The 26,416-nt window shown below is 43.4% G+C and overlaps 1 protein-coding gene across 1 annotated transcript in view; it reads right to left on the bottom strand.

The window, feature by feature from the left end:
• Window positions 1–25,923, bottom strand: part of LOC311495651 (A disintegrin and metalloproteinase with thrombospondin motifs 20) — a 77,086-nt gene extending 51,163 nt beyond the window's left edge. The window contains exons 1-10 of the mRNA XM_084555176.1: window positions 25,707–25,923; window positions 25,150–25,511; window positions 20,974–21,142; window positions 11,035–11,288; window positions 8,275–8,358; window positions 7,007–7,131; window positions 6,875–6,915; window positions 6,443–6,548; window positions 3,243–3,389; window positions 4–145 (exon numbers count right to left, since the gene is read on the bottom strand). Coding sequence (XP_084411302.1) covers window positions 4–145; window positions 3,243–3,389; window positions 6,443–6,548; window positions 6,875–6,915; window positions 7,007–7,131; window positions 8,275–8,358; window positions 11,035–11,288; window positions 20,974–21,142; window positions 25,150–25,511; window positions 25,707–25,797 — 1,521 coding nt within the window. The 5' untranslated portion in view covers window positions 25,798–25,923. The remainder of the gene's footprint in view (window positions 1–3; window positions 146–3,242; window positions 3,390–6,442; window positions 6,549–6,874; window positions 6,916–7,006; window positions 7,132–8,274; window positions 8,359–11,034; window positions 11,289–20,973; window positions 21,143–25,149; window positions 25,512–25,706) is intronic.
• Between the last annotated feature and the right edge of the window lie 493 nt (window positions 25,924–26,416).

Below are 26,416 nucleotides of genomic sequence, written 5' to 3'. Positions count from 1 at the left end.
TACCATGTAAGGACAAATTAGAGATCCTGGACCGAACATCAGTTCACACTGTCTGTTGGCATTGTAGAGCTGACCAGGAAGTAAGGTAGGCAGCTCATATATCCTGCCTGATGGTTCATCAAGGAGGCATTCTCCATATCCAGTGCTTTAAAAAGTAAGAATGTATGTTCAGCCAATGAAAAGGAAAGTACAAACAGTGTGTGCACAAACAGAAAAATAGAGAATGAACACAATTTCATGAGACAAACTATGATGTTATTTTCCGACCCTGAAAAGTATCAAGATGTCTCATCTTTTCCATAAAAGCAAAGCAAACATGTCGTGTCCGTGATCATCTTCAGATGCGCCTTCCCTGTGGGTGGTCCGTAAAGTTACTGAAAACAGATAGACTGATACCATTTCCTCTTAAAAAACTAAGTGCTGTCATCAAGGAACTAGAGGTAGGTGCACAGACATTTTGATGCATTCTGGAAAGGCTCTGTACGGGAACCACATTTTGATCCAAAGTGTATTTTTTAAAGAGGAAGTCAAACTAAAGAATTTAGATTCATAAAGGACCCTGATTACGTAAATCAGTGCCAGTGCCAGCACCAGCATCGTGGTATAATGACAGATCAGGCTGTGTATCAGCCACACCCTGCGCCACGACACAGTAACAGAGGAAACAAAAGCACAGCTGGACTGAATATACAGTATGTATACACCAGCAGCCGGCATATAAAATCACCAGCTTTTATGACTGTGAAAAGGAACTAGTCAAACATGTTAGCAGAGTCAGCCCAGCCACAAAGGATCTGTTCTTCTTTGTCTTTTTTTATGTTTGCTTTGGAAAAAGGAAACTTTCAGATGAGACACCTATAGATGTGTAATTACATGACATGTCTGCACCGCTCTGACAAATTTCCTCCTGGATTGAGCTACTGAAACACCTGCTCGACAAAGAACCAGCTGATGTGACAGGCCAATAATTATACAGGATTATCCTGCTTTACCATCACTTTGTTTCTTTACCCTTTCATTTCCAGGAGTAAGGGAAGAAACTGTAGCAAATGCTGCCTGATGGCAGGGGAATGAATGCACAAGTGGAAGATACTGTGAATGGAATCTATGGAGCAGCCTGTCATGTAATCATACAGACAGTCGCATATTGCAGTGTCTTTCAGCAGTTGGTCATCTGTCTAATCAGTGTCCTGGAAAATAATGGAATGATTATTAAGACCAAGACAGACAGACACACACACACAGGAGGAAGGGGTCAGTGTGGTCGTTTCGTCAATGAAACATTTTTTCGTTAAAGAATATCTGGTGTGCGCGTTTGAGACAGTGAGGCGATTCCTCTCTGGCACCAAAGGAGATTCCACACCTGGCAGCCATTGAGAGACTTGTGAGTTTATTTACAAGATGACTTAAAGTTGGCAGTTGTATGCTTCACGTATTAAACAATAATAGTTTCCATGTACATACCATAGACCGTGCAAGAAGTCTACTCATATGACAGACTGAAGATTTCTGAAGAGGCCTGGATGACAGAGAGCCTCACTGTGCATTGTTTGATCAAACAGTGCTAAGCCAACTGCGGCAATCCTGAGAGTTTTGTTTCTGGCAGCACGCACCAATTGGAGATATAAAACAGGATAATGATGGAGGTTTAGCGGAATTTGGAGGAACATATACTACATGAAGTAACACTGCAATTATATCAAGAAAAAAAGAGGAAAAAATGTATAAAATAACTATACATTGATTCTTTTAAGAGAGACTGCTGCTTGGAAAGTTTCTGAAGTATGTACAGGAAAATGATAAGGCCTTTTCACTGCTAATGGTTATGTGGTTTCAACAACCAGCATCAACAACTAGGGGGTGGTAACAGCCAAAGATTTAAATTTTGCTTTTATATTTGGATTTTGTGGCTTAACTCCAGCGGTACAGTGCCACAGAGAGAATGAATAGTTTCTTTATGTAGCGGTTGACACATAATCACACTGCACTACAGCGGGACACTTTTCATCAGCTTTCAGGTGCGGGAGTTCAATGCACATTATTACAGCAACAGTGAGATAAGGGGGCGTCGGGGGGGGGGAGTCTTTTGCCATTTGTAAAGGGATGTTTGAGAGGTAGCGCGGCCTTTTTGAACTTGAACTAACAGGAGAGTGTTGCAGATTGAATTTGCTCTTCAGGGAGAATGGGCAGGCAAAACAGTGACGTACTTGACCAGGTCAGTCTACTGAGCAGGAGTGGTGCCGTTGAAGAGCTAGATTGAATCAATGCTCCTCATTGTTGGCTGGAGACAGACTTCAAAAGCACTTGGGCTGCACTCTCGAGGGCCTTTCCCACCGTTGTGGCTCCCACACTGAACCAAATGCTGCTTTAATCTCTTCATACCTGAGGCGTTTGTCACTTATCCCATGCATTTGACATTTACATCATATCCTTCCTGGGTTTTGCGTAGCAATGAGCTACAAACAGAATCCCAACACAGCTGACATGGACCCATCCAAATAAAAGAGGGATTGATGGAGATTGTCCTCATCTTTGGCCGAATGTTCCGACTGCTCGATGCTGAAGTCATTATTAGCTGGAAACTATGCAAAGCACAACCTTAAAACTCCGTATGAGGAGTCGCCCACCACTGTGCTCTCCAGATGCATCTGATCAACAAGGCCGTCCTTTGTGAAGGCCACCACAATTAACAGAGGATAGGAGGCAAAGATTAAAGGGTCATGGTCCAGGCAAGATCTAATTATATCTGACATTTCCCATTTTAAAGGGAAGTCCTTCAGCAGGATCACTGACCATGGTGCGGTTTAGGAGTTGCTGAATGAGCTGTTACAGGTTCTGATGAGGAAAGGAGGCCGGTGACTAGATCACTGTTTGCCAAGCCTCTCCAGAGCAGGGTTGCGTCTGAGCGTGGAGACAGCTGAAGGACTGCAAAAGATCCATCGCTGAGGTCAGCCAAGGAAGACCCCCCGATTCAAACAGGAAATACTCTTTCAACACCAGGCAATAACAACTCCACACAGTTTACATTGTGATGACCCATCTACAGAGGTCTGTGGGAGACGTGGAAGCCATTTGTTTGGCTAGGTACGACGCAAGAAGAAAAAGTGCACCGAAAATATGCATGAGATATTATTCAGTTGGAAGTCATCACTTTCTCTTCCATAAAAATGCCCCATAATCAGTCATTAGCAGTTTTTTTTAAAATCACTTTAGAATTGTAAAGGAGAGGTAGAGGTACATACTCTAGAAACTCTGTGATGTACTTGCGACTGCACTTGGACCACGACCAGGGACTGCTATCATAGTTGAGGGTAGGAGCCATGACATGATACTGGTGCTTCATGCCAGCCTCCCGGCACTTAGGGCTGTCATCATGAGGCATGTTGAACCTGGTGAATAGTGAGAAAATGGGGTCAGCGAGTGTGAGAGGAACATAAAAAGCACTCAGAAAGTGATTATGTCGCAATAAGAGCAATAAATGTCACATTGAAGCGCGGGGATCTCCCTACAATGTTCCACTGGGCTCTCACACACACAGATGCAACTTCTCCTTCATGTGTCTGTTTCTTTTTCACTCCTAAATACATACACGTCCCTGTTTGTGCTATCTCCCAAACATTTATTGAGTGAAATCCTGCAACGGCTTCAATTAAACTCCAGCTGGCCAGTAGGTGGTGCAACATTTTATGGAAAATATCACTCTCCACCTATCTGTTGCTATACCCTCCACTATCAGCGCACCCCCTCCAGCTCACTGCTTAGAGGTCATAGCTCACTGTGACACATTGTCAGAGGGTAGACTAAACGTTAGGGGCACATCTGTGTGCACATGTATGCTGCTCTCATCAACAGAGGTGACATTTCTGCTTCCACAAGTCAATTAAACAACTTAGTGTTTCGGAGTTTGTCATTAGTCATCAAACTGTCTTCACACAGCTGTATAAAGTGCCGTGCCCAGCATGTCATCTGTGTATTAATGAATCCATCCAGGCTGTGTGTAGTTGGCAGTCTCGTAAAGGAAGTTTTCTTGATCGTGTCCAGAACAGTGTGCTCCAATACGGATGTCCTGTGATCTGTTGCGGTTTGGCGTAAAACCCATAAAAAAATGTAATGCATGCGCACACGAGAGCGCCATATTTATACACACAGGAACCCATCCAGCTGTATGATGTCTGAGATGTTTACAACAGGATGCGTTGGGCTCTGAGCTGTAGCCGAGGGTCAATCCGTACCGCCACACAAACAAGACCTAGCATGGCTGGCACGGAGCCCACCCTACAGGGGCCTCGCGCCTCGGGGCAAACACCCAGGAAATAATTAAGCCTCTGGCACAATAATAAGCTCCACACACACACGCACACACGCACACCAAGCTGTTGGATAATACTCACAACATCAAATCTGACTCGAATGGTATTTGCCAACGGTGACAAGAAAATCTGAGAAATTCAGAACTGGATGTTTTGCTGCGGCCAAACATATTTTGTTGTTATCATGATGAGTGATCAAGGGATTTTTTGAGTGTTATGATGATTTATTTGACTCGTGTCTGAAGGGTACAAATGAGGACATTAGCTCGAAACCCTGGAATGAGTGCCTTTTAGTATAATTGGCCTGTAAATCAGGCAGTTTTGTGGGCGGATCAATAGAGGAGTTGATTCTAGTGAATTATTAGCACGAGGAATGTAGGGATTTTACAGTCCAATCAGTTTTAGTCAAAGCTCTTAACTAAATGACGGCACATCCCTGCTTTCATGCTGCAAAAAAACATCTTTGATGAAATGTAAATGAACAGAACTTCACCAAAGAAAGGACTAAGTGACACCAGCATGAATTGCATGTCTTAGCTACTCCGAATGTATCAGTCCAGTTAGCTGAAGAGGGTTGTGTTTGCAGTGTCACCTTTCAGATTTCTTAAGTTGTTAAAAAAAGACAGCCTTCCTGCAGCTATTTATTCTGATGACACAGCAAAAGATCAGGAAGATTTATTTGTGATCTAAGGCATTAAAGCCTGGCAAACGTGATAAATCCTCGTATGTGTCACCTTTGAACAGCTATCAGGTGACGCCGCGTCGCCTGGAAATCCCCATGATTGCTATTAGCAATCACACGTCTGAGAAAAGTCATCTGAGAAAGGCCTCCTGTCCATTAGCCTAAATCTTTCTTTAATCTGCATTGCTCTTGAGTGGCTCCCAATACCTGACACTGGCTTTCCCAGAGCGCTAAACACAGTGGAGCTGCGAACGCGGCGATCAACCATGCCAAGAGGAAAGAGCCAACTGGGCCTCCAGCTGCTTGAACTTTAGCATAAACAGATCCACATGGGATGCGAGGGGGAAGGGGAGGGGGAGCAGACCCGTCCATCTGCTGCGGCTCTGGTCCGATCTCTCCACTGGAAGAATGTGTGAGCGTGACAGAGGAGGTAGAAGAATATCTCTCATTCTTAACCAGTGGCTCACAGGCCCACACTGACACTGGTCCTTTTTACTATCTACACAGCCAGACCAGAAAGAGAGTCTCAGTCAACTTCACAACTGCACTCTGCGAAGGAGGTGCACAGGATGGATGAACAAAGAAAAGATAGATGCCTCGCAAATCAAACAATTTGTCCAAAAGTGGGCTTGCTGAGATGGAAATATCTGCATGTATTAAACATCAGCTCTAAGGCTGTAATACATAACAATGTTTCTAAAATTACACCTTATTTCACCATATTTTATTCCATAATCACCTCAAGCGGTTTACTAGAATGAGGAGGCGACAAGTGATTTACAATAACGTGTCTGAGATGGATGTTTGGATTAACAGCACATCATCGGGAGATAAAATCAGACTCCTTTGGAAAAAGGTTACACATCCAGGATTTTCCACTTCACACATGTGGCAGTTTTTGCTTGTTGTGAAAACACTGTCTGGCAGGCCGCTCTGGTGTGTTGTGATAACTCTGCCATCACCAGCTAAAAGACGAGTTACACACGCTGGCACTGTGACGTCTTCTCGTTGTTTTTATCTGTCTTTTCGCACTGGGAGCGAACGATCGCCAAAACACAACATCCAGCCTTGTACTGTCTGATAAAGGTCCGTGTGAGTTAAGACATCACAGGATCTATTTTTTTGTATTTAAAAAACAGAGATCTTCCAAAATGACAACGATTTTTTTTTTCTACCGACTCCATGATACATTCTGTCAGAGCTTGTCAAGGTAAAGCTCGGACACATACTTCTGGAGCTTTATAATAAGGTATTATAGGCTGGCATGTTATTAAAAGTTTTTTACTTTATTATGTTTTGCACCTGTGTCTGCTGCACCCTGCGTCTCTTGATAAGAGGGCTTTTGTTGTCAAGGCTAGCTGTGAGGGGTGAGACAGGCCGTGTGAGTGTATGCTGGGTGAGGGCTTGAGGGGAGGGGGGGTGTTACTGCAGTTTCTGAGCTGCAACTTACACATGGCCCAGCTCATGAGCGATGGTGAACGAGGCGCTAATTCCATTTTCCTCACTGATGGAGCAGCTTCGGTACTGGTCGCACATGGTCCCCAGCTCCGCAAGCCCTGCACAGTCACGTACACAAACACACAAATGCACATAAATACATATAAACACACAGCTATTTGAAAAAAAAGGAGCTGTTCAAAGTTCCTTGAGTGTTAAAGGCGATTAAACTATCAAAACTTCTGTACTCTGAGAGATTAGCAGTCTTCCACCCTCCTCCCCTTTCTACCACTCTGTTCTGTCACTATAACATTATTAGCTGACAGCTTGCCATAAACTCATTACAGCACAGTTTACGTGCTCTGCTCAACCAAGTGGAAAGTTAACCATGAGGAACTTGAGGTGGAGATATTTTTGCAAAAAGACACCGCAAAAAAAAAGTTACCTAACGTGTCGCATTTATCCTTCGCGCGGCAGATGTCTTCCCTGGGAAAAAAAAAACAAAAAACACAATGCTATAACATTGTGAACAACACGGTGCGAAACTTTACTTTCAAAGAGGGGACGGAGTTAGTACCTGGTAATGAGGAGTGCGGTGTCGTGGTGAGAAGGATGGCTGTCGTCCTGGACGTTTTGGCTCTGCTGCCAGACACAGAAGTTGTGGAGAGTGGTGGCAGCGTTGAAGCTCACCGTGGGCCCTTCCTGTTTGGGGCGAAACACAAATGGGGTTGTGACCAATACGCATATTTAAAATACATCACAATTAACACGTGTCGACCTGCCATATCCTATGATGTTTGTCCACTTTGAATACTGTCATTCTGTAGGACAGATTTGAGAACCGCCGCCTTTGCAATGAATGGCATAGATCAGGGCAAAGTCTGGGAAACATCCACAGCTTTCCAAACAAACAACAACAAAAAATTCACATCAAATGCTTGAATCACGCCTTCGACTTGGACTTCAAGTACATCCAGAAAATACTCTGCCTTCAAATGGGGTCATGTTTGACATGTTCACAAGGAATGTCAATATGAACGCTTGTAGTATTCTGGACCAGAAATGGCGGAGATGGATGCTTAATTAATATATTGTAATTTAAATGTAAAAAGTTATAACATGTCTGAGGAAGATGCTGATATTCCCAACAGCCTCATCCTTTCATTATGCTTTTGCATTTCCTACATTAAGTTACCAAGTCATTATCTGACTAACCAACAGTTGCCTGGCAGTGGTGTAACCGCATGATCATGAGCTCCATTAGAAAGCAGAAATCCAAGTGTAAACCCTTGGAGAATCTGTCTTTCACTGGTTACCAGCTTCCAGGAGCAGCTGTAGATCCCACTTTTCAGGGACATTTCTGATCCAACCAAGTAGTCATCTCCTTTCAGTCAAACTAATTAGCACTCCCTGATATTCAAATGTAGGTGACTTTGTTGGCCATCAAGCCACATTTGGAGAGACTGGAGACTTTCTTGGTCAACTGGAGCAAACTTACTCCACGCACCTTGACTTTTCTATTAATAATTACGTGAATACATTCTTAGTGTAAATAGCATTAAATGTTAATAGCAGCTATGGCTTACTTTTTAAGTCTGCAGAGACTAAACTAACTAGATTTCCCCTCTTGACATCTCTTTTGCAGGTGGCTGGCTGCCTTACTACAGTATCATTTGTTTTCCAAGGAGAACTCTCATGAGACTTGAGACTTGAGATTTGACAAGAAAGGCAGTGTCTTTTCAAACAGGCCCCACAGAAAAAAAAAAAAATCCCAGAGACACCTGCAATGACGTCAGCCATACATGAAGACCTGCATACAGGCAACATTGAAAACCCCATACTCACCTGTTCATTGTGGATGACGACTAGCTTGACAACCATGATGTTGATGAGGTTTCCTACGCTGGGGTCCCTGTACACTGCTGCTACCTGTAACAAAGACAAAACACACAGACAAAAAATGCAAACCTCCACTAATCTGAGCCAGAGCACAGATTAAAGGCTAAAAGCTAATACGTCTCTTAACTTGATCCTTGGAATGAGAAAACACTTTTTTGGGTTGAGCTCTGTTTGGTTTAATCAACATAGCAACAGTTCACTGAAGTCAAAGGAAAGGAAAAAATGTCTCCTTCAGGGTAACTTTAATCAACAGGATTATTAAAACAGAGTATTAAAACCAATTACTATTCCCCCACAGACCTTTCAAGAAAAAAATAAAACACAAAACCTCAAGCCAGCTACAAATGTGAAACTCCAAGTCCAGCTGTGAGGACGGCAACACACTCCCTTTTCCCCTCCACTTCTTCTGTGCACCCCTGACACGGTCGGCCAGCGGTCTCCCGGGGCCGTGTGCGGCCTCGTGACAGGAACTCATTAGTCCACCATAAACATTTAACTTGTCCTAGCCTAAGGGGGAGGCAAACGTAGCTCCGGCCTGTGCAGACTGGGCAAAAAGAGCCTGTCTACGCATTAGTCCAGCTGTGACGGAGGATCTTGTTCTGTGTGCGCTCACCCCAGTATATGTTATTATATGAGATGTGAGGAGGACTACAACCTACACTGGGCCATCCCTACAAGATCTCACGCAGACAGTAAAGTAAACACAAGCTCAAAAATGTCAGCAGGGCTGTAGCTAGCATCAAACTATGGGAAACACAAGGGTTAAAAGATGATGTGTTTAAATTACTCTTTTATACATATATTGCATATTCCTGATATTTCTTACAGCCAAAAGTTTGGTGACTTTTGGGAAAACCCCTAATAAATCCAAATATAGATTTGGTTAGGGTTAGGGGTAAGTGGTGAGGTTCTTCAAGAGGGGGTTGGGGTTCCTATGTCAGAAATAGCAGTAACTGATGGATTACTATTCATTTACAAAACCCACAGTACTGGTAGATCAAACACTATCCGACTCTGTTCTGCTTAAAATTCTCTGTTTGGTTTTTGCTACTTTTGGTTAAATCGTGGCAAAAGTAACTGCCTCAGAGCCAGTGAAAGAAGAGAGGAAGAAAAAGTGTGTGTCTGTGCGAGCCTGCACCACTGGTCTGCACACATAAGCGTGTCAGAACTAAACCTGGCAGCGAACACTGACACATTTAACACTGACTGTACTGTTACAGCATCACTTAAGGACAACACAGCACTGACAATCATTCTCTTTTATAAGTTAATGAGTGTTTTGAACATTCAGTCTGCCAAACTGGAGAGAAACAGGATCATGTACACACACTGGATTGATTACCAGTCCGGTCTCCCAGTCAGATTCGGGACTCAGAAAGTAGTCTGCTGGGTGAGTATTGTACAAATTAACAGGGCTACTTAGGTTGACGCAGCAGCACGCTGAGGTCACATCAGGGTTTACAACCAGAATGTCAAATAGTAAAATCTGAGGCCAGACTACACTGGACAAAAAATGGACAAAGATCAACATTTTCTTTTCCTCCTTTTACAAAATCTTGCCATGTGGAAAGCTTTCTGTTCACCACAGGGTATGTCTGTCTCCTTCTACACATATAGTACATTCAAGACAAAGGGAATTTTGTTAAAGGAAGTAAAGCAGAAACTTGTCTTTCTAGAGACACATGTGTCCCTGTTCTGTGGATAAACAGATCAGGGACCAGTGGGTCCAATTAAAACTATTTCCAACAGAGTTAGTCGGTAGTGTGAACTTTCAAACTGTCAAGACGAAACTTTTTTCTTTCAACATCGTGTGAACCACCGAACTTCCTTCACAACTAAAACTGCCAAATAAAAAAATTAATATGGACGTCTCCATCATTAAATAAGTTTTACCAACAATGGCAAAGACTTCTCCCATTGAGTTAGAAAGGAGAGGAGCTTATTAGTGTGTTGTACCATCTTTTAGTATTTAACTCTCCTCTGCTGAGGAACTCCTTACAACATAAGTTACAGTTTACAAAGACTTAAACCTTTTTTGGATAAAGTATATGTATTCATTTCTTTGTTAGCAACTCAGCTAGCCTGCTTCAACTTAGAACTAGTCTGTGTTTGATTCAAGTTAATTTCATTTGTCTTGATTTAAGTTCTAACTGATAACCTGGCAGAACTTCAGACGATTGTTTAAAACCACCGGGCACTATTTTGAAACTGGTTTGCCTCTTCTTAAATGCTCATCTAACCATTCAGATTTTGTCTGCTGCAAAAAAACAAACAAACAAAAAAAATGTTTTTACCACAGATTTTAACTGAGGTTGCAGCAGACCACAATCTTATTTTGTTTAAGACACAGAGGCTAAATTAACTGAACAAAATATTTCTTCATCCAGATAGATAAACAAAGAGTAAGATTCTGGTCAATTTAGGGGTTTGAAAAACTGTTAAGCAGTGGTTAGCCCACTGACCAAAATATAAACCAATGCATGATGCCCATGTTCCATAAACACATTACTGACTATTAATCTCAAAACCTGGACTACCACACAACAAACATAGAACACAGAATCTATAACAGTAGCACAAGCGTGTGCATGCTCATACAAAAGGACAACAATGTACCAAAACCCAAATACATGATACTAAAATAATACTAAACAACAGTTAAGAAATAGCTGATAAGATTGTTTTTAGAAACATTATTTTACTTACTACTGACATGATTGTTAGGATGTAGTGCTCCAGGTTGCGTCCATGGTGCCGCGCCATTTTAACGTCCGCCGTCACCATTAGCTCAACGTAGCGAGGGTAGGAGAGGAAACGCTTTCGTCTGCGTGGGGATTTGTTGTGCGTGCCGTTGGAGCTGTTTTCATGGATACCTTGATCGTCTATTGAGGCTCTGAGAGAGTCTAGCTCCTCTCCCATATTCCCTCTGCTCCCAAAAGAGAACGGCCTCTTGGAGTTTTCTGTTTTAGGAAAGAAAAAAAAAGAAAAGAAAAGAACAGTGTGGGATTAATATACGCCTCATGTAGGAAACAATCACTCAATAATGGACACTGACCACTTGATTTCATAAGAGAGTTTGGACATACACATCAAAGAATCCGGGAGTTTTCTGAGCTGAATTCCAATTTCATAACAGGAGCACACTGGACTTCCCTGGCAGGAACCTGCCATAAATTATTGTGTCATTCCAGTGTTCAGGAAAACAGTTGTACCAAGAGACACAAGGTCACCGGTGGACTTTGAAACTAAGCGTTTTAGGTCAAGCAGTCTACACTCCCTCTGCTGCAATGCAAGCCACACAAACAGAGAAAATCCCTGACGGCATTTTACCGACTCACATGTGGACTAGCCTCAGTATGCACTCCACCGGGGGATATAAAAATGAAGCTATACCACTTCTGTGACCCCAGCCAGTATATTATCCGAAAATTATGGTGATTGGCGACAACCAGGCTGCATATCTAGGGCCAGACTGAAGCAATTCCATTTACAGGCTCTAGATGAATGCCGTCTGCAGCAGTCTCCGAACCGGAATGACAGCCATATACCGCCCATACTAAACTGGCTCGCTTCTCTCAGCTGAACTGCACGTGTTGAGCTGGCTACGAGCGATAGATTCCTTGGCCATGACAAAGTCGAGTTAAAAGAGGTAGACAGAGGCAGACGCACAAACCGTAAGTGCGAGCAGCTTTTTTCATTGGAGGAAGAGAAATGAAAGCCTTGCAGAACTTGTGGGTGAAGCAGATTTACAGATTACATACTAATAAAGCTGACAAAGTTCAGATAGGCAGTGTGGAACAACCACAGTGTAGAGAACAAAAAGAAGTGTGCATGTTTCCACATAGGAAATCATGCAAAAAAAAAATGTGGTGTTGTTTTTTTGTTTTGTTTTTTTGCATGCATAGCTGCAACGTATGTCTGTTATTAGCCAAAAATCATCCTCCATATCGAAATATACAATCTGAATGTCCAAATGTTTCAGCCAGGCTCAATGATTTAGAAGCATGGGATTGGTTTCTACTGGGTTTTTGTGCTGAAAGAAGACATTTGAGGACTAAGTATTGCATACAGACCACTGTGCAGTCCAGATTTGCAGTGATGCATTGCCACATGTGATACTGTGTAAGAATGACTGCATACAGTAGCTGCAGTCGTCTCTTAGCTAGGGGAAGATTGATTTAAGCTGCTACCAGACAAAGCTCCAGAGAAATGAAGCAGGGACGACTGCTTAATGATGCAAACACACAGAAGAATAAGAGATTTCTGAGACAATTCAAATTGCTCCAGTATTTGAAAAGAAATAGAGGTAATTTCGCTTGCTGCCTTCAAGGAAACAATCGCACAGATAGGAATGAGCAGATAAGTAAAAGTTGCTAAATACACTACATTGAGTAAATAAACAAAGCAAGATCAAGTGTTTAAGAGCCATGTATAGTTTGGAGTCCGTCATCCTAAACAACCTCCTCAACTTTGGATAACCCGATTATGGTGAAGAGTTTCTTTGTCTTCTGTAAACTCAATCTTTCCAGACAGTCACACAGAGACAGATTGTGTGTAACTGTCAGGTCAGAAAAAAGGCCATAAAAAGAGGAAAGAAAACTCATTGAGAGAGTATTCATGCGATGCCCCCAGTGGGCACGCGAGGCGGAGCGTGACTCCCTGGCACAATGGCGCACAGCTCTTGCCGCCGTGAGGAGGACCAGCCCCATGCCAACACCAGCGTCCAAGTCAGCGTCCAAGCTCCTCTGTGCTCGTGCACACAGCCCGGGCGGCTGGGCCAGAACAGAGCTTTGTGTTTTCCAGGAAAAATCTCTCCTGGGCCAAACCCACTACGCTAAACCCCTTAAACAGACTCATCACTGCTGACAGTCTGACATCAAAGGGATTATGGAGGCACAGAAGAGTATCTGCATCCTCAGAATTTGGTATTAAAACTCGGAGTAAGCAAGTGTGAGACGAAAAAAGAAAAGAGGAGGAGGTGAAACATGGTCTATGTTATAATAGCCTTTGAATCAGTGCAGATTAGCCACACACAACCTTTCCCAAATCGCCTTATTGAAATCCCCCTCTCTCTGGGTAGTGAGCTGCTACTTACACCATGAGAAGACAGGGGTGACTGCTCTGACCTGGAGGACACACAGAGGCATGACATCACCCAGTGGGCACTGGGCACCAAAATCAGCACCAGTTGCACATCTACATCTCTGGACTTCTCATTACCCAAGAGCAAAAAGTGTTAGATTTAATTTCTTTTCAGAAAAATGTCACAAACGTAAGTCCATAAAAGCAAGCTCAGGCCATTCCTCATAACAGAGAACAAACGAAGCCCTGCACGGCATGAGTGTGAGCATTTATAAATGATGTAATTTAGTTGGCTCGAGTGTGCACGTAACAAAAACAGACCCACACATTTCTGCTCCAACGCCTACTTGTAAATGTGTAACTCTATTCATCATTGTGCCAAAAGATAATCAAAAGCAATGAATATTACAAACACTGTTTACTTATTTACTTACTTATTCACTCAATAACATGTTTGACTGCACACACACACGCACACACACAGACCCACACCATTTTCCTTTTTCCCAAAACTGATGCCTGAGATTACATGTGCATTTAAAAGCGAATTCCTTCCAAAACTGGGTCCACAGTTGAGTAAATAATAAGACATTTAAATTCAGCACAGTATATTTTTCGTGTGTGAGTTCAGCCGCCGAGTTCATGCCTTTTTCTTTCTTTTTTTGCCTTGATGAACTCATCATCCTCTTTCATGTGAATCTTCAAATGCTTTCTAATACGGTTAGTGTTAAACTCAGCAACACCTCTCCTCAGAACTACAGCCCTGCATACTGAACATACCAAAATGTTTCTGTTATGCTTTTTCAGTGTGAAATATGACATTTGACATTTAGCTATAGCTCCAGCTTACATTACATTAACAGGAACTGATACTTCTTGCTTTGTAAGCTACTGGTTTTGAGTCGTAAAAATAAAAAATTCAGTTTAATGCCTTGATATTTATTAATTCATAAACATGGAGGTAGTATGGGGCATTTTTAATATAACTATGCAGTCTGAGCCCATTTACTTACTCCAGCATGTCTAAAATGATCTCGCTGAGATTTTGACCAAGATCAAAGAGCTACTCTTTGACTCTCCATCAGTTCACTGTCAAAGGTATCAGTGCCAAAAGCCCAACAATGGAGGACCAGCATTTCATTGTTGAGCTAATTAACATTCTTTTACGGAGGCCTGCTGAGAGTTAAAGCACTGGGTTCCCTGGGTAGCAATTAAATAGACAGTATACCTTACACTGAGTATAGGTACTGCCTCGCTTCTATACAAAGCCAGACACTCTGGTTACTGAAATTCAACTGATAGTACAACTCAAGAGGAGATAAATGTTTGAACTTGTGCAGACAGAAGCACAATTAAGTGCAATTCTGTGGCTAGACAGAGAGATGCAAAGGCAGCTAATTGTTTCTGCTGAAGAAGGCTTTTAAAAGTGAAGTGACGTGGCTTTTGACCTCACTGGAAGACGGCGGGCTTTGTACACTTACAGTGCTCTCTGTTGTTATTTTCAGTTCAGAGACATGCTCAAGACAGCATGGTGGTCAGCCGAAGAATGTGTTTGGAGTAGCAGACCTCCTCTCGAGAGGCATAACACAACTTGAGGATCTGGGCTCCTAATGACGGGCAGGGGCCTGGAGTGTTTGCTTTAGTCAGGATCAAACTAACATGCTTCTGACATTTTGTTTTAAAGAGAGTTCGTTCAAACATGCTGCTGATTAAAGAACAAGTGGACGTCTTAAGTTATTAGAACTAGAAAGCCTGAAAGTCTGAAAAGGATCCAAGGATTTTTAATTTCTTGTTTGAATAATAGAAAATGTTTAAAAGTCGACACATGGATCACCACCAGACATTCCCATTACCCGACGACAGCTGTGAAACACCAGCTATCAAACAACAACATGCCTTTAAATTATCAGCAGTTTGGTTCCGTCTTCACAATTCAATCAAGTGCTGTAATTTATGTAAAAGAAGTGAGTGTTCGTAAGACTGTCATAAACTAAACCACGTTTTACAGCCTTGTCTAAATATGCAGCAAACTTGGCAAAGACTGGGTGAACTAGAGAGAGGAGAGTGAAGAAGGAAACACTAGCAGAAAATCTCTTTGGCTCGCAATCGCGCAATTATCTCACAAACTAATCAGTTTTTGGTCCACTGGACCCCGTTTCACCACGTTCGTTCGAGTAATTTTACGAGAAGTTTATTTTTTTTGTGTAATGAAACATGCTTAACATTTGGCCCAGTAAGATCCTTTCTTGATAGAGGTAAGTGGCAAAATAACATTTTAAAGAACAGCTGCTTGCTTATTCTGAGCATTTTACTATTTTAGTCTTCTAATCAAACCTAAATACTGCCCTTTGTGCAAAGTTGTAATGAAATATATACTATACAAATAGGATACATGAACAAAACTTCTTTAAAACAAAGATGTATTTCTGCAAGAATATTAACTGAGATATAGCACAAGAAAAGAGCCAGCTCTGTATGTCTGTTTACAAATCTTTAGCTCTCCTCTCCAAAAAAGGAGATGATGGTTTACAGTGTAAAGTTGAGGTTAGTGGAAGCATCACAAAAGTAACCAACAACTAAGCATCTAACTTTGGTTTCTAGTGAAAACATCAAGAGTTAAATGATAGATCCGGTTTGTGACAGCTTGGATTGTTAGTTAGTAGGTGTAATGCTTCTCCAAAGCAGCCATCACATCTCCCATATTTTCAAACCTACCACATACCTATTTAAGATCCTGAACTATTTTTGGCCTTGACATAAACAAAGCTTGGGCTTTGAGTGATGTCTGGCCTCTTAGATGAGAAAAAGCCAGAGCCATGGGCGATGACACTGATGTTTCACTGGCCAACTCTCACTACTGCCTTTCCCCAGTCCACCTCAGTGGGAAACTGTCTCTCACCTGTCACCCCCTCTCACCTCTGACTTGTCATCCATGCCACCATGCAGTCAGTGGCTGTCACTCAAGTTGCTCTAACCATTCCAATCAGACCCCATCTGTTAAGAATGCCCAGACAGTAGACAGTGACAGAAAATAGCCCCAGCTGGAATCTGTCACGGGAACTCCCGAGACAACACAACACGTTGGGTTCAATAGGGCTGAGGCCTGAGGGCAGGCTGACACATGGCAGCTATTAAAGTTATGGATTGTGTGTAGCTGTCCAGCCCTGTTCGGCCCTGTCCAGAGTGTCTGCTATCTGAACATCAGATGACAATGAATGCAATGAACCATATTATTAGCTGCTTGCACTATCTGTTATGCAGTGTTATGCAATTTGAGGCCGTGATGGATCAGCTCATCAGCAATCAGTGAAAAGGCTACTTTGTAGAAGCAGGTGTAAAGAAAGAAAAGCAGGCAGCGGGAGTTTGGGAAACCACTGCCAAGCTGTGGAGCAAAGCCAACAGGCGCACACAGTGCAGAGCAGAGCTGCTCAAACACACGAAGAAAGAACTTCCTGCTTGCTCAGCAATTCCTAGAACTCTGCGGGACACTTCATCCACTGTCAGGTCAGGGAGATAACTTGCAGTCCTAACGGATGCATGATCTTTACCAAACACACATTTGCAAGCAAACCACATCCATGCATGCGCACAAAAGCTCCCAAAAATGACTTGTGCCTAGCAACAATAGTACTTCCTGGAGTGGGGGAGGTTCAATCAGTCCAGAGGGCATGGGGCCACAGAGCAACCCTAAGCCTTTTGGAGCCATGTGACGCTCAGAAGCTCCACACCATCTAAAGCCAGACCCTAAAGGTGAGAGAGGTTGTCTGAGTGATCAGCGCTCACCCATCATGCCCTGGCTGACCACCTTTCCTGACCCCTGTCAAGAGCCAAACCCAAGAGGAAAACAAAGAGCTTAAGACAAACATAGCTCCAAGTGAGTCCCTGCAAACAAGTCAGCAAGCCCCAGAATCCACACAAGCACCTCTAGGAGGGAAAAATTCAAGGTCACCTCTACCCGTCCAGTGAGTGACTCCAAACAAAGAGGGAAGTGAGGTCACAATCAACAAGTGCTTCCATTCACATACATGAAAGCGCAAAGGGAGAGAGGGCACTGATTCAAGTCGGCTAGTTCAAACTGCAGGCGGGGGCGGCATTTTTTCCATGTAAATGAACCCATTGACCAAAAACTTGACGCTAGCATTTCAACTATCATGTATACACAGTGGGCACCAAGGGGGGAATCCTATACAATGATTGTGTTGAGGGTCAGGGTGCAAAGATGCCATGTGTGCCAAGTATTGCTGCATCAAAGGCGGTCTCCTCGCTGTCCCAGCTGCCCTCACTTAGCCACCAAGAAATCAGCTGAAACAGTTGACAGCCAACACTGGACCGGGGTTTTGCGTGTTTGGGTTTCAGTTTGCTGTCAAGCTGTCTCTATATTCAATACACTGTTTCTAATTCGGACAAAATATGACACCCCACAGCTTCAGACACCAGTGACTGTGAGAAAAAGATACTGCACAGTTGCACTTCCCTCCGTCTCTTGCTTGTCTTCACATGGATTTAAGAAAGCAAAGGGATGAGAAGGAGAGAAGAATCTGCCCCTATCTGCTGCCACCCTCATCTTTGTGGTTACCGCTATCGAAGGACGGCGCAGGGATTCACATGCAAGCTCAGAGACATACCCTGTAGAACGTGTCATTAAAGGTCGGAGATGTGTTGTGATCTGAGCCCGCTGAGCTTTTTCCAGACGCTTTTAAAGTCCAGAACCAGGCACAACAAGGCACTCTGTGACTTTAAAACATTAATCACCCACTCAACAGCTATCTACTCCCGAGGTATTCTAAACAGCAGGGAAGCCACCCAGGTCGGCTGACAGAGGACGAAAACTGATACAGCTGCTAGGGCTGTCAGTCAATGAGACCTTATTTCATGAGGCCAATGATAGTTTTTGATTTTAAACTCCCATCCATTCAGCAGCACATACACGACGCCGTGGTGCTTTATTAACAGTGCCAGAACACACACAGTGAAGAAAAGCAGCTGAAGACAGGTATATTCTTATGCCCTCACTGCTGAAATAACAAAATATAATTTCCATCAAGGTAACACTTTAAAAGCCCTTATCAGTCCACTTCTACTTCTGACATCTTGCAGGCAGTCATGGCGCATGTTAAGCTTCCGTTATGTGTCAGAGATGGCAAGCTCAAAGCTGAAAACAAAACTTCCATCTTTGTCATGTACATCTATGGAAAAACATGGCCTTCCTCTCCTTTCAACACGTTTCTGCGGAGACTGTACAAACTTTGGAAACTCTTACAGCCTTAAGATACAGAAGTACCCGTTGTTGTTCTGGCACAGTCTGTAGTGCACTAAGGCAGTACTCTGAGACATCATATCTGTGTCAACCACTTATCTTACCAGAGGTATCTTTTTTTGCTGATACACATTTTGTTTCTTGGAGGTGGTGCTAGATAGAACGCAGCTTGTTTCATCTTTATCATTTTCCGAAGTATGCGTTCTTCCAGAGCACGGCAAAAATAAAACAGGAATATTTATGGCAGCTTCAGTGCCGAATTTTTATTTAAGACAATCCCTCCTCACAGAGACATAAAGTGGAGAAAGAAACAGATGAAGAGAAAATGAGGGAGTCACAAGATGACTCACCCTGACAAAGAGTGCTTTTATCGTTCAAAACTCAAAAACAGAAGCTACAGAAATCTTCTCCCCGCTAGCATCACAGCGTGCTGGGTCTGTCATTTGTGTGATTAGATAAGCTAGACAATTGAGTTTCTTAACTTGCTATGAATCAGAGTCTGTGAAAGTAACCGAATAAGTTTTTTAAGTTAAAAAAAAATACTTCTACATGCAATGATAGTCCTACAACCAATCCAAGTCATTTTGCTGTAAACCAGTTGAACTCCACTGTGCTCAGACTACGTGTATGACTACATCGCTGTTGCTCTTCTGTCACCGCATGAAGTCTGCACAATCTATGATTGGCCTGGTAGATCTTTGTTAGAGAATAATCAGTTCCCAAAGGAGTTTGTGGTGTTGTTTTGTCATTGTTACTCTAACATAGAAAACAGTAGTATTTTCATGTTCAACAGAATAGTCCTTATTGCTGCTTAGAGAGACCCACCATAGGCCCCCAGCAAACAATTTGTCATGTGTGTCTCGACTGTTATAGACGCTGATGTAGTTTAATGACAACAATAGAGAAGAGAAACGGCAAGTAGAGACAGACACACCATACAGAGATGCTATAGAGGGGAGTAAGGAAAAAACTACACGGGTAAAGGCAAGTGGAAAATGCCCAATTCCTGGACCAGGAGCAGCAACTACAAGTGCTTTGCAAGCAGAGCGGCACGCACCAAGTCAGTGTTTATATCTAACCTGCTAGTAGCAGCGTGCACTGCACTCCTTCCCATAAAAAGACAGGACAAGCTTGTTAGTCTTGGCTCAGTGTGGCCTTCAAAGAACCCATTTATCGCTGCATCTGGAGAGGAGCCTATCTGATAAAGCTGAGGAGCTGCAGCCCGGGACACCTCACAGTCCTAAACCAGGCCCACTGGTTCTTTTAATCCTCCTGCTCATTGTTTATCTGCTGCCCTTTCATGAAGCCCCCACAGGTGTCTCACACATCCTCCCTTCTGTCCTCTGCTGAACACTGAATATAATTTTGACAATGATTTCATTTTATTTTTAGTTTATTACAGTAGAACCCAGGATGTATGTCATTTAAGCTTGAGCAAATGGCTTACACATAAATGATAACTAAATGATGGCGATGGATGTTCCTGGGACAACAGAAGTCAGGGGCCATTCACGAAGCTTTCACCACCCAGTTCTTAGGAGGGAGTATATTTAAACGTGTCTCAGAGTGGGGGCTGAGGGACCCTCCTGATTTCGCCGTCTCTGTTTACCACACACAGACTGAGAGAGTGAAAGGACAAAACATATTAAAGCGGTATTGGGCTGGCCCATCAGGTCAGACCAAGTTTTTAAAACCGCCGCCACATACAATGGCCACCACCGGGCGACAATAGCAGAGTTCAGACAACAAGCAAATCAGGCGGTCTGCACATAAAAGATTTATTGCGTCATGCAACAAAGGCCGCTCTCTGTGAGGACGACTTTAAGGTCTTCCATCGAGGTGAACTCCACTCAGTCACCCTGCTTTCTCTCGAGGGCCTCTCTACCACCCAAAGGCCTCAACCATAAAAATTCAAATGAAATTGGGGGAACTTTCAAGCAGCCTACCAAGCGTAAAACTTCTCTTGGTCTTTTCATCATGAACTAAAAAGTAATTATTCCTACCCTCTGAGCTCCTGCAACAGAGCTGGGACTGAACGCTCCAGCAGACGAGAAGCGAAAACACCAGGCCGTGCTGGAGAACGTTTTGCTTAATTAAGCTGAGGAGTTTTCAGTAACGCCCCTTAATCAAGGCTGAAATCTTTTGGGTATCCTGCAAGCCAGAGATTGTGACAGAGTATAATTTCCATTTCAGCGTGCTTATTGCCATGCTTCAGAAAGTGAACGCAGATGATGAGGAGGTGAATGTTTGTGGGTGAAAGTCAGACAGACAGTAGTTACCAGGAGTATAGTTAGGCAGTCTGTTACCTGAGGCACCACAGGGCTTTGTGCTGTTGTCAGTGTTTGAGGTGTTCCTTTTCCTCTCATGTCGATAGACAAGATGAGGTTTATTGTGCTCTTCATCATATTCGTCCCCCACAGCATTTATAAGAGGCTCCAAGAAGTATTCACCATGTTGTGTCGTAAAAGTTCCAATCTGGAGGAGAAAAAAAAAAGGAGTTAATGTTATTGACGGCTCTGGTATGAAGCGTGCACGCGCGCATGCTGTGCTGTACGTCTGTAGGTTTAGTTTACAGAGTTTGAAGTCAATCTGTTCTTTGCTTCGGGCACCACTTTTCACATAATTTCCATGCTTTTGAACAAGTTCTGTTTTTTGTCAGGTGCACATGGAAAGAACATGCTGACTCAGAAAAGGTCAGAGAGCATGTGTAACACTTCACTGTCAGTGACTGTTGACATTTTAACCATGAGAATGAATTGAGACACACTTTATGACATTCAAGACTAATTTATCAACGGTCAACTAAGCGGTTGTAATTCACTAAACCTTTTCTCACCTTTATGCACAGGCTGTTAAGTCGGTGCTTGTTAGAACTGTAAAAACGCTCTTTCCCTCGTACCCTGACACTGGGAAGAGTGACATCATCATACGAGGACAGAGCTGCTGACAGAGGAATGCTAATATTGATTTGGCAGCTCAGTCCCTCACAAAGCTTCTTAGCTCACTCAGCCATGAGGCACAATAGTGTTTGCATGGTAATTTCATGCGCACACTTAAACAGGATATTGGACACTGGAATGTTATCTTTAAGTCGGCGTTACTCCATAACCGCCCCCACAGGTGATGGACATTTGACAATGGAAAACATACAAAATCGGATATGGAAAACAAGCTCAAACTGTATGTGTACTTTTCCTTTCCACCTTCCAAGGAAAGAAGGATTAGTTTCCTTGCACATATACAACATACTTGCTCAAAAGTGTGAATGAAACATGCCTCGGCGTAGTTTATGAAAACAATGCACAGGACTGGAACAACATCACCGGCCTCAAAATCCCATATTTTCCTCTTTAATGCCGCCCCATCCAGTAACATCCACTTCTGCGAAAACGCTGTGGATGAACTGAACTATTTCTTCTAAGTGATGATGGAATCCAGTTACGCACTATGAGTACAGGCTGCATGTGCTGATGGTTTACACCAGCCCAAAACAAATGCAGCGTGAGATACCGCATCAGTGTTTTACTGTATGTCCCACATCTCACACACTGGACTATCAGTTCAGACACAAAGCGTGCTGTGACGAATGCCTTGCAGCTGATACTGAAAAGGAAGTGTTCGCTAAATTATCTCTGCAGTCAAAATAAAAATGTACAAACTAGTCAGCCAGAAGCTCGGAGGTAATTGTGCACATTTAACTCTCTCATTTGAACTTAATGAAGTAAAAATTTAATGTACTTTAAAGAATTTGCTGACTAATTAATGAATACAGTCAATTATGTCATATGAAAAAAAACAGCATTGATTCGAACGCTGCTTGACCACGGAAGCAGCAGACAAAATATTCTCACCACATGGTTACGACTTCTGATTCTTTTCAGCCATGTCAAATGGACAGAAGGATATTGTCACTTTAAAACGCAGATGTCTCGTTCACAGCTGACTGAAAACAGCGTGGTCTCATCTGTTTGTGATAATTACAGCTGCAGCCTGACGTACAAAGGTTTCCGCTGCAGACTTTTTGCACAACTGCTGCTGTCGTAATCAAAATGTTATGAATGATTTATGCAGCGTAACAACTGGTAGATGTTTACCTGTGTCTTGCAAATCACTGCCAACACCGACTTAATTAGATAATTACAGATGAGGTCTTTGTGAAGTTCTCATGCGGTGTTAACAGAGGCCTGAACAGATAAATGCTCTGTTTAGTCAATGGAGGGGGCAGAGTTTCTGGCTTTCCCAGCATTAGCTCAGCAGCAAATCTGGCAAAAGTTTGGACAGACACAATAGTTGCTGTTCACTAGCGGGTGCTGAACTGGACCTTATAACTGAGGGACTCCTATTTGAAGAGAGATCGCATTCATGACATGGGTGGAATGACTGTTGGCACACATCTGTTTCATTACATCCCAGAAAGAGACTATGAAACCTGCGGGTGCTGAGTCACCCAAAAGTAATGCAGTCAATCTCTAAAGTTAAATAGGACATAAAGGTGTCATGAGCCTGATCTTTACACAGAGGTGCACTACTTGTTGCTGGACTGAAGATAGATTCATTGTTCGGGACGGCCTAACTCGCCACACACTTCTATTATGCGAGCTCCTTCAGGAACTACCATTTCCCACGGTGTGAGCAATCCTTAAGTTACCCACAACCTTCGTTGGCAGTTGTCTCCTCTTCAGAGCATTTCTCCCCTTTTCTGCTTGTCACAGCTCACTTTGAAAAGGCCAAACGCTCGTCAACCCCCCCACCCACACACACACACATTCTCCTCAATTGCCCCCCGGGGATAGCTTTGAGCAACTCTGGACGAGAGGGGAACCTGCTTTTTTTTTTCTAGAATGACCCCTTTGTTTTAGGACTTAATTATTCCTTAATGACCTCATCCTAACAAAATGTGCCCGGCCATTAAGCCTCAGGGATCAGATACGGACACATTTATGACCCAACAGCCTCTGGTGCTGTATCCATTGTCCTGTCATTGTCAGTGAGTGATGATGCGGTAAAACAACAAAGATTGCTGAAAAGAGGATGCAAACACGTTTGGATAAGTCAGTCATACATCAAACTTGGGCAAAGAGGCAATTAAAAGCTTATTACCCTGATAATTGCAGCACACCTAATACCTTAAAAAAAAAAAATTAAATTAACAAGTCAGTTTATCTTTAATGGATTGTTTCTTTCTTCTAAACAACACTGAACATTACTCACTTCTTGCCAAGTGATAATACCCGATGATCTTTGAAGTACAATCACCACACACATCGTGAAAGTACTAGTTCCAAAAGCCTCCAAGTGCAGCTGATACCTATCCTGTGACACGCTATCCTGGTGCTGTACACACTGCACCTATTTAAAATAATTATGTCACTGACAGGGAGACTCCAAGGCTACGGTCACTCTGTCTGTGCTGCTGTGGCCAGCCAAACACTGTCACCGCCACCACCACCCCTCTCCTCCCCACACCAGAATCCGGCTGGCGCGACTGAGGTCAACCCCCTGCCTCTGGACCAGTAACCTTATATGACCCATGAAGTCATCCCCTTCAACAGTTATCAGATTCTTTCACACAGGAGTCAGCAAACTAAAAGACCTGGGCACCAGGATCCCCATGTGATGGGCCTATACTGGGTCCATAAACTCATTATTACCCAATAACTCCATTGGACGTCAATAAGATCTAAACGATAGGCCAAAGGGCAATAAAAAAAAAGAGAAGAAGAACAGCTGCTTTCCAGGCTCAGTGATATTCTTTTGTGTTTGGGGCTGAACCATTTGCTTATTTTCCATTTGAATCAATTACTTCTTTAATCTCTGTAGAAAATACTGCCATCACAAGCTCAAACAAATCAACAGTGACATCTCCAAACAGCTTATTTCCAACAGTTGCAAATGTGTTCATAGACAAGCCTCCCCCTGACAAGTATTAAGAAGCTGGAATCAGTCAATATTTGGCATTTTGATGATGAAGATTAAACAAATGAAATGGATTATCTAACTCATTCCTCTTCGTATTGCTGCTACTTTTTTATTAAGATTTAGCAGTAAAATGGGAAGTCTAAAGGCTCTGACATGACATCCAGCAACCCCACTAATCAGTCTCACTCTGTCTTCTACTGGTACTTTATTGCAGGGAACATCTGTCTTTTTGCTTACTCTCTCCTCCTGATCACACAGCACAGTCAGCCACCCTAGGGCTTTTAGTGCGTCTTGCTCAAGAGCACTTCAACAGAGTGGAGGCTTTGTTGTCACATCAAACCCAGTCTGAATGATTACACCGGCCTGACTGCACTGTGCAGCAGCAACATCACCCCACAAGAGCTAAGGTGCAGGGCTCCCCAATGACTTCAGTCCAGAGACGCTCTTTCATTTTGGCTGCAGGTTACGGGGGATGTGCATGAAAGGAATTTGTTGAAAGTGGAGAAATCGCTTGGTTAAAGTGTCTGGATACAGTCTGACGGCAGAGCAAAGCCAATACTCACGAGTCCAGTGCACAGGCTGAAGACTGCAGGGTGCTCGCTCTTGGCGTTGACGTGTCCGCGGAAAAAGCAGTGGCGCATATCGCTCGGGTCGTGGAAGCGGGAGTCCGTGTCGTTGCCCTGCTCCGCTCCCAAGTGTGTCACCGTGTAAGTGGGGGCGATGAAGCCGGAGTCTGCTGTCAGATTGAGATGAAAGCGTTCCCCGAATGCATCAATCCTGTAGTGAACCCGTAAGCCCGACCGGTCGTCATTCAAACTTCTGCGTCTCCGCCTGTAGTGCAATTTGTGGGGGAATGATTCTCCGAAGTCATTCACGCGGAGCGGGGTGATGATTTCATACGATGACAGCTGCTTGATGAAGCTTTCTGCAAAAAAAAAGAAAAGAAAATAAGAAGTCAGAGAATGTTCTGATTCAAAGACAAAGTAGCAGCATTAAAGGTGGTGTGATTAATCCAGCTGCAGACAGACAAGCCTGCTGGTGACCGGGCATCATTCTCAAACTCTGTTAAACACACTTACAGCAGTCTATCACTTAATCGCACTCATAAATCAAAACAAACCTTGTTTCGGATGCAACTGGTATTGCAGAGTGTCCCGGACAAGCGCTGACAGATGACACATTAGTCCAACCAGCCAGATTGCAAACTGCATGATTTCCTCCGCGAAGAAACCAGGACTGTGGTCTCCAAGGCAGTACCCTCTGTCTCTCCCGAGCGGCTCCCCCTCTCCCTCTCCTTTCCCCCGGCTTGTCAGCAACAGGTCGTGGGATCCGCGGAGGCTCTCTGCGGCGCAAGTCTTGCAAAGTGCATCGGCCTCATCGCATTGCTACACATGCATCCGCTGCCCTCTATAAAGGCGAACTATTTATGACACATTCATCCCCCTGACGCAGAAATTGCCTGATGCAAACTGCAGTCTATACTGAAAGGAGGGATCAGTGCCAAGTACGCTTTCCCATCCCTGGAACACCCCGTGCACCCTAAGCACTCACCAAACTGCAAAGCAACGCCCCTACAGGCCGGCAGAGCCAATGGCGAGCACCACACATGGGACAGGGGTTGAGTGCTGCGGAGCTGGAGAGAAAATCCACCAAAACAATAAAATCGTCTGGGAGTCAGGGCTTCAGTTTTGCCCTCAGCTGTGATTTCTGCTGATGCAAAATGTGAGTCACACATGAACCATTGAGTATACTATGACACATGTTGTCTTGCGTAACTAAAATGACCTCAGCTCTATTGACATGTTAGGCTATTAATAAAGAAAAATGTGG

The sequence above is a fragment of the Chelon labrosus genome (genome assembly GCF_963514085.1).
Source record: "Chelon labrosus genome assembly, chromosome: 11".
Classification (NCBI taxonomy): Eukaryota; Metazoa; Chordata; class Actinopteri; order Mugiliformes; family Mugilidae; genus Chelon; species Chelon labrosus.
The sequence above is the reverse complement of the archived record's forward strand: the minus strand, read 5'-3'. Positions and strand labels throughout refer to the sequence as shown.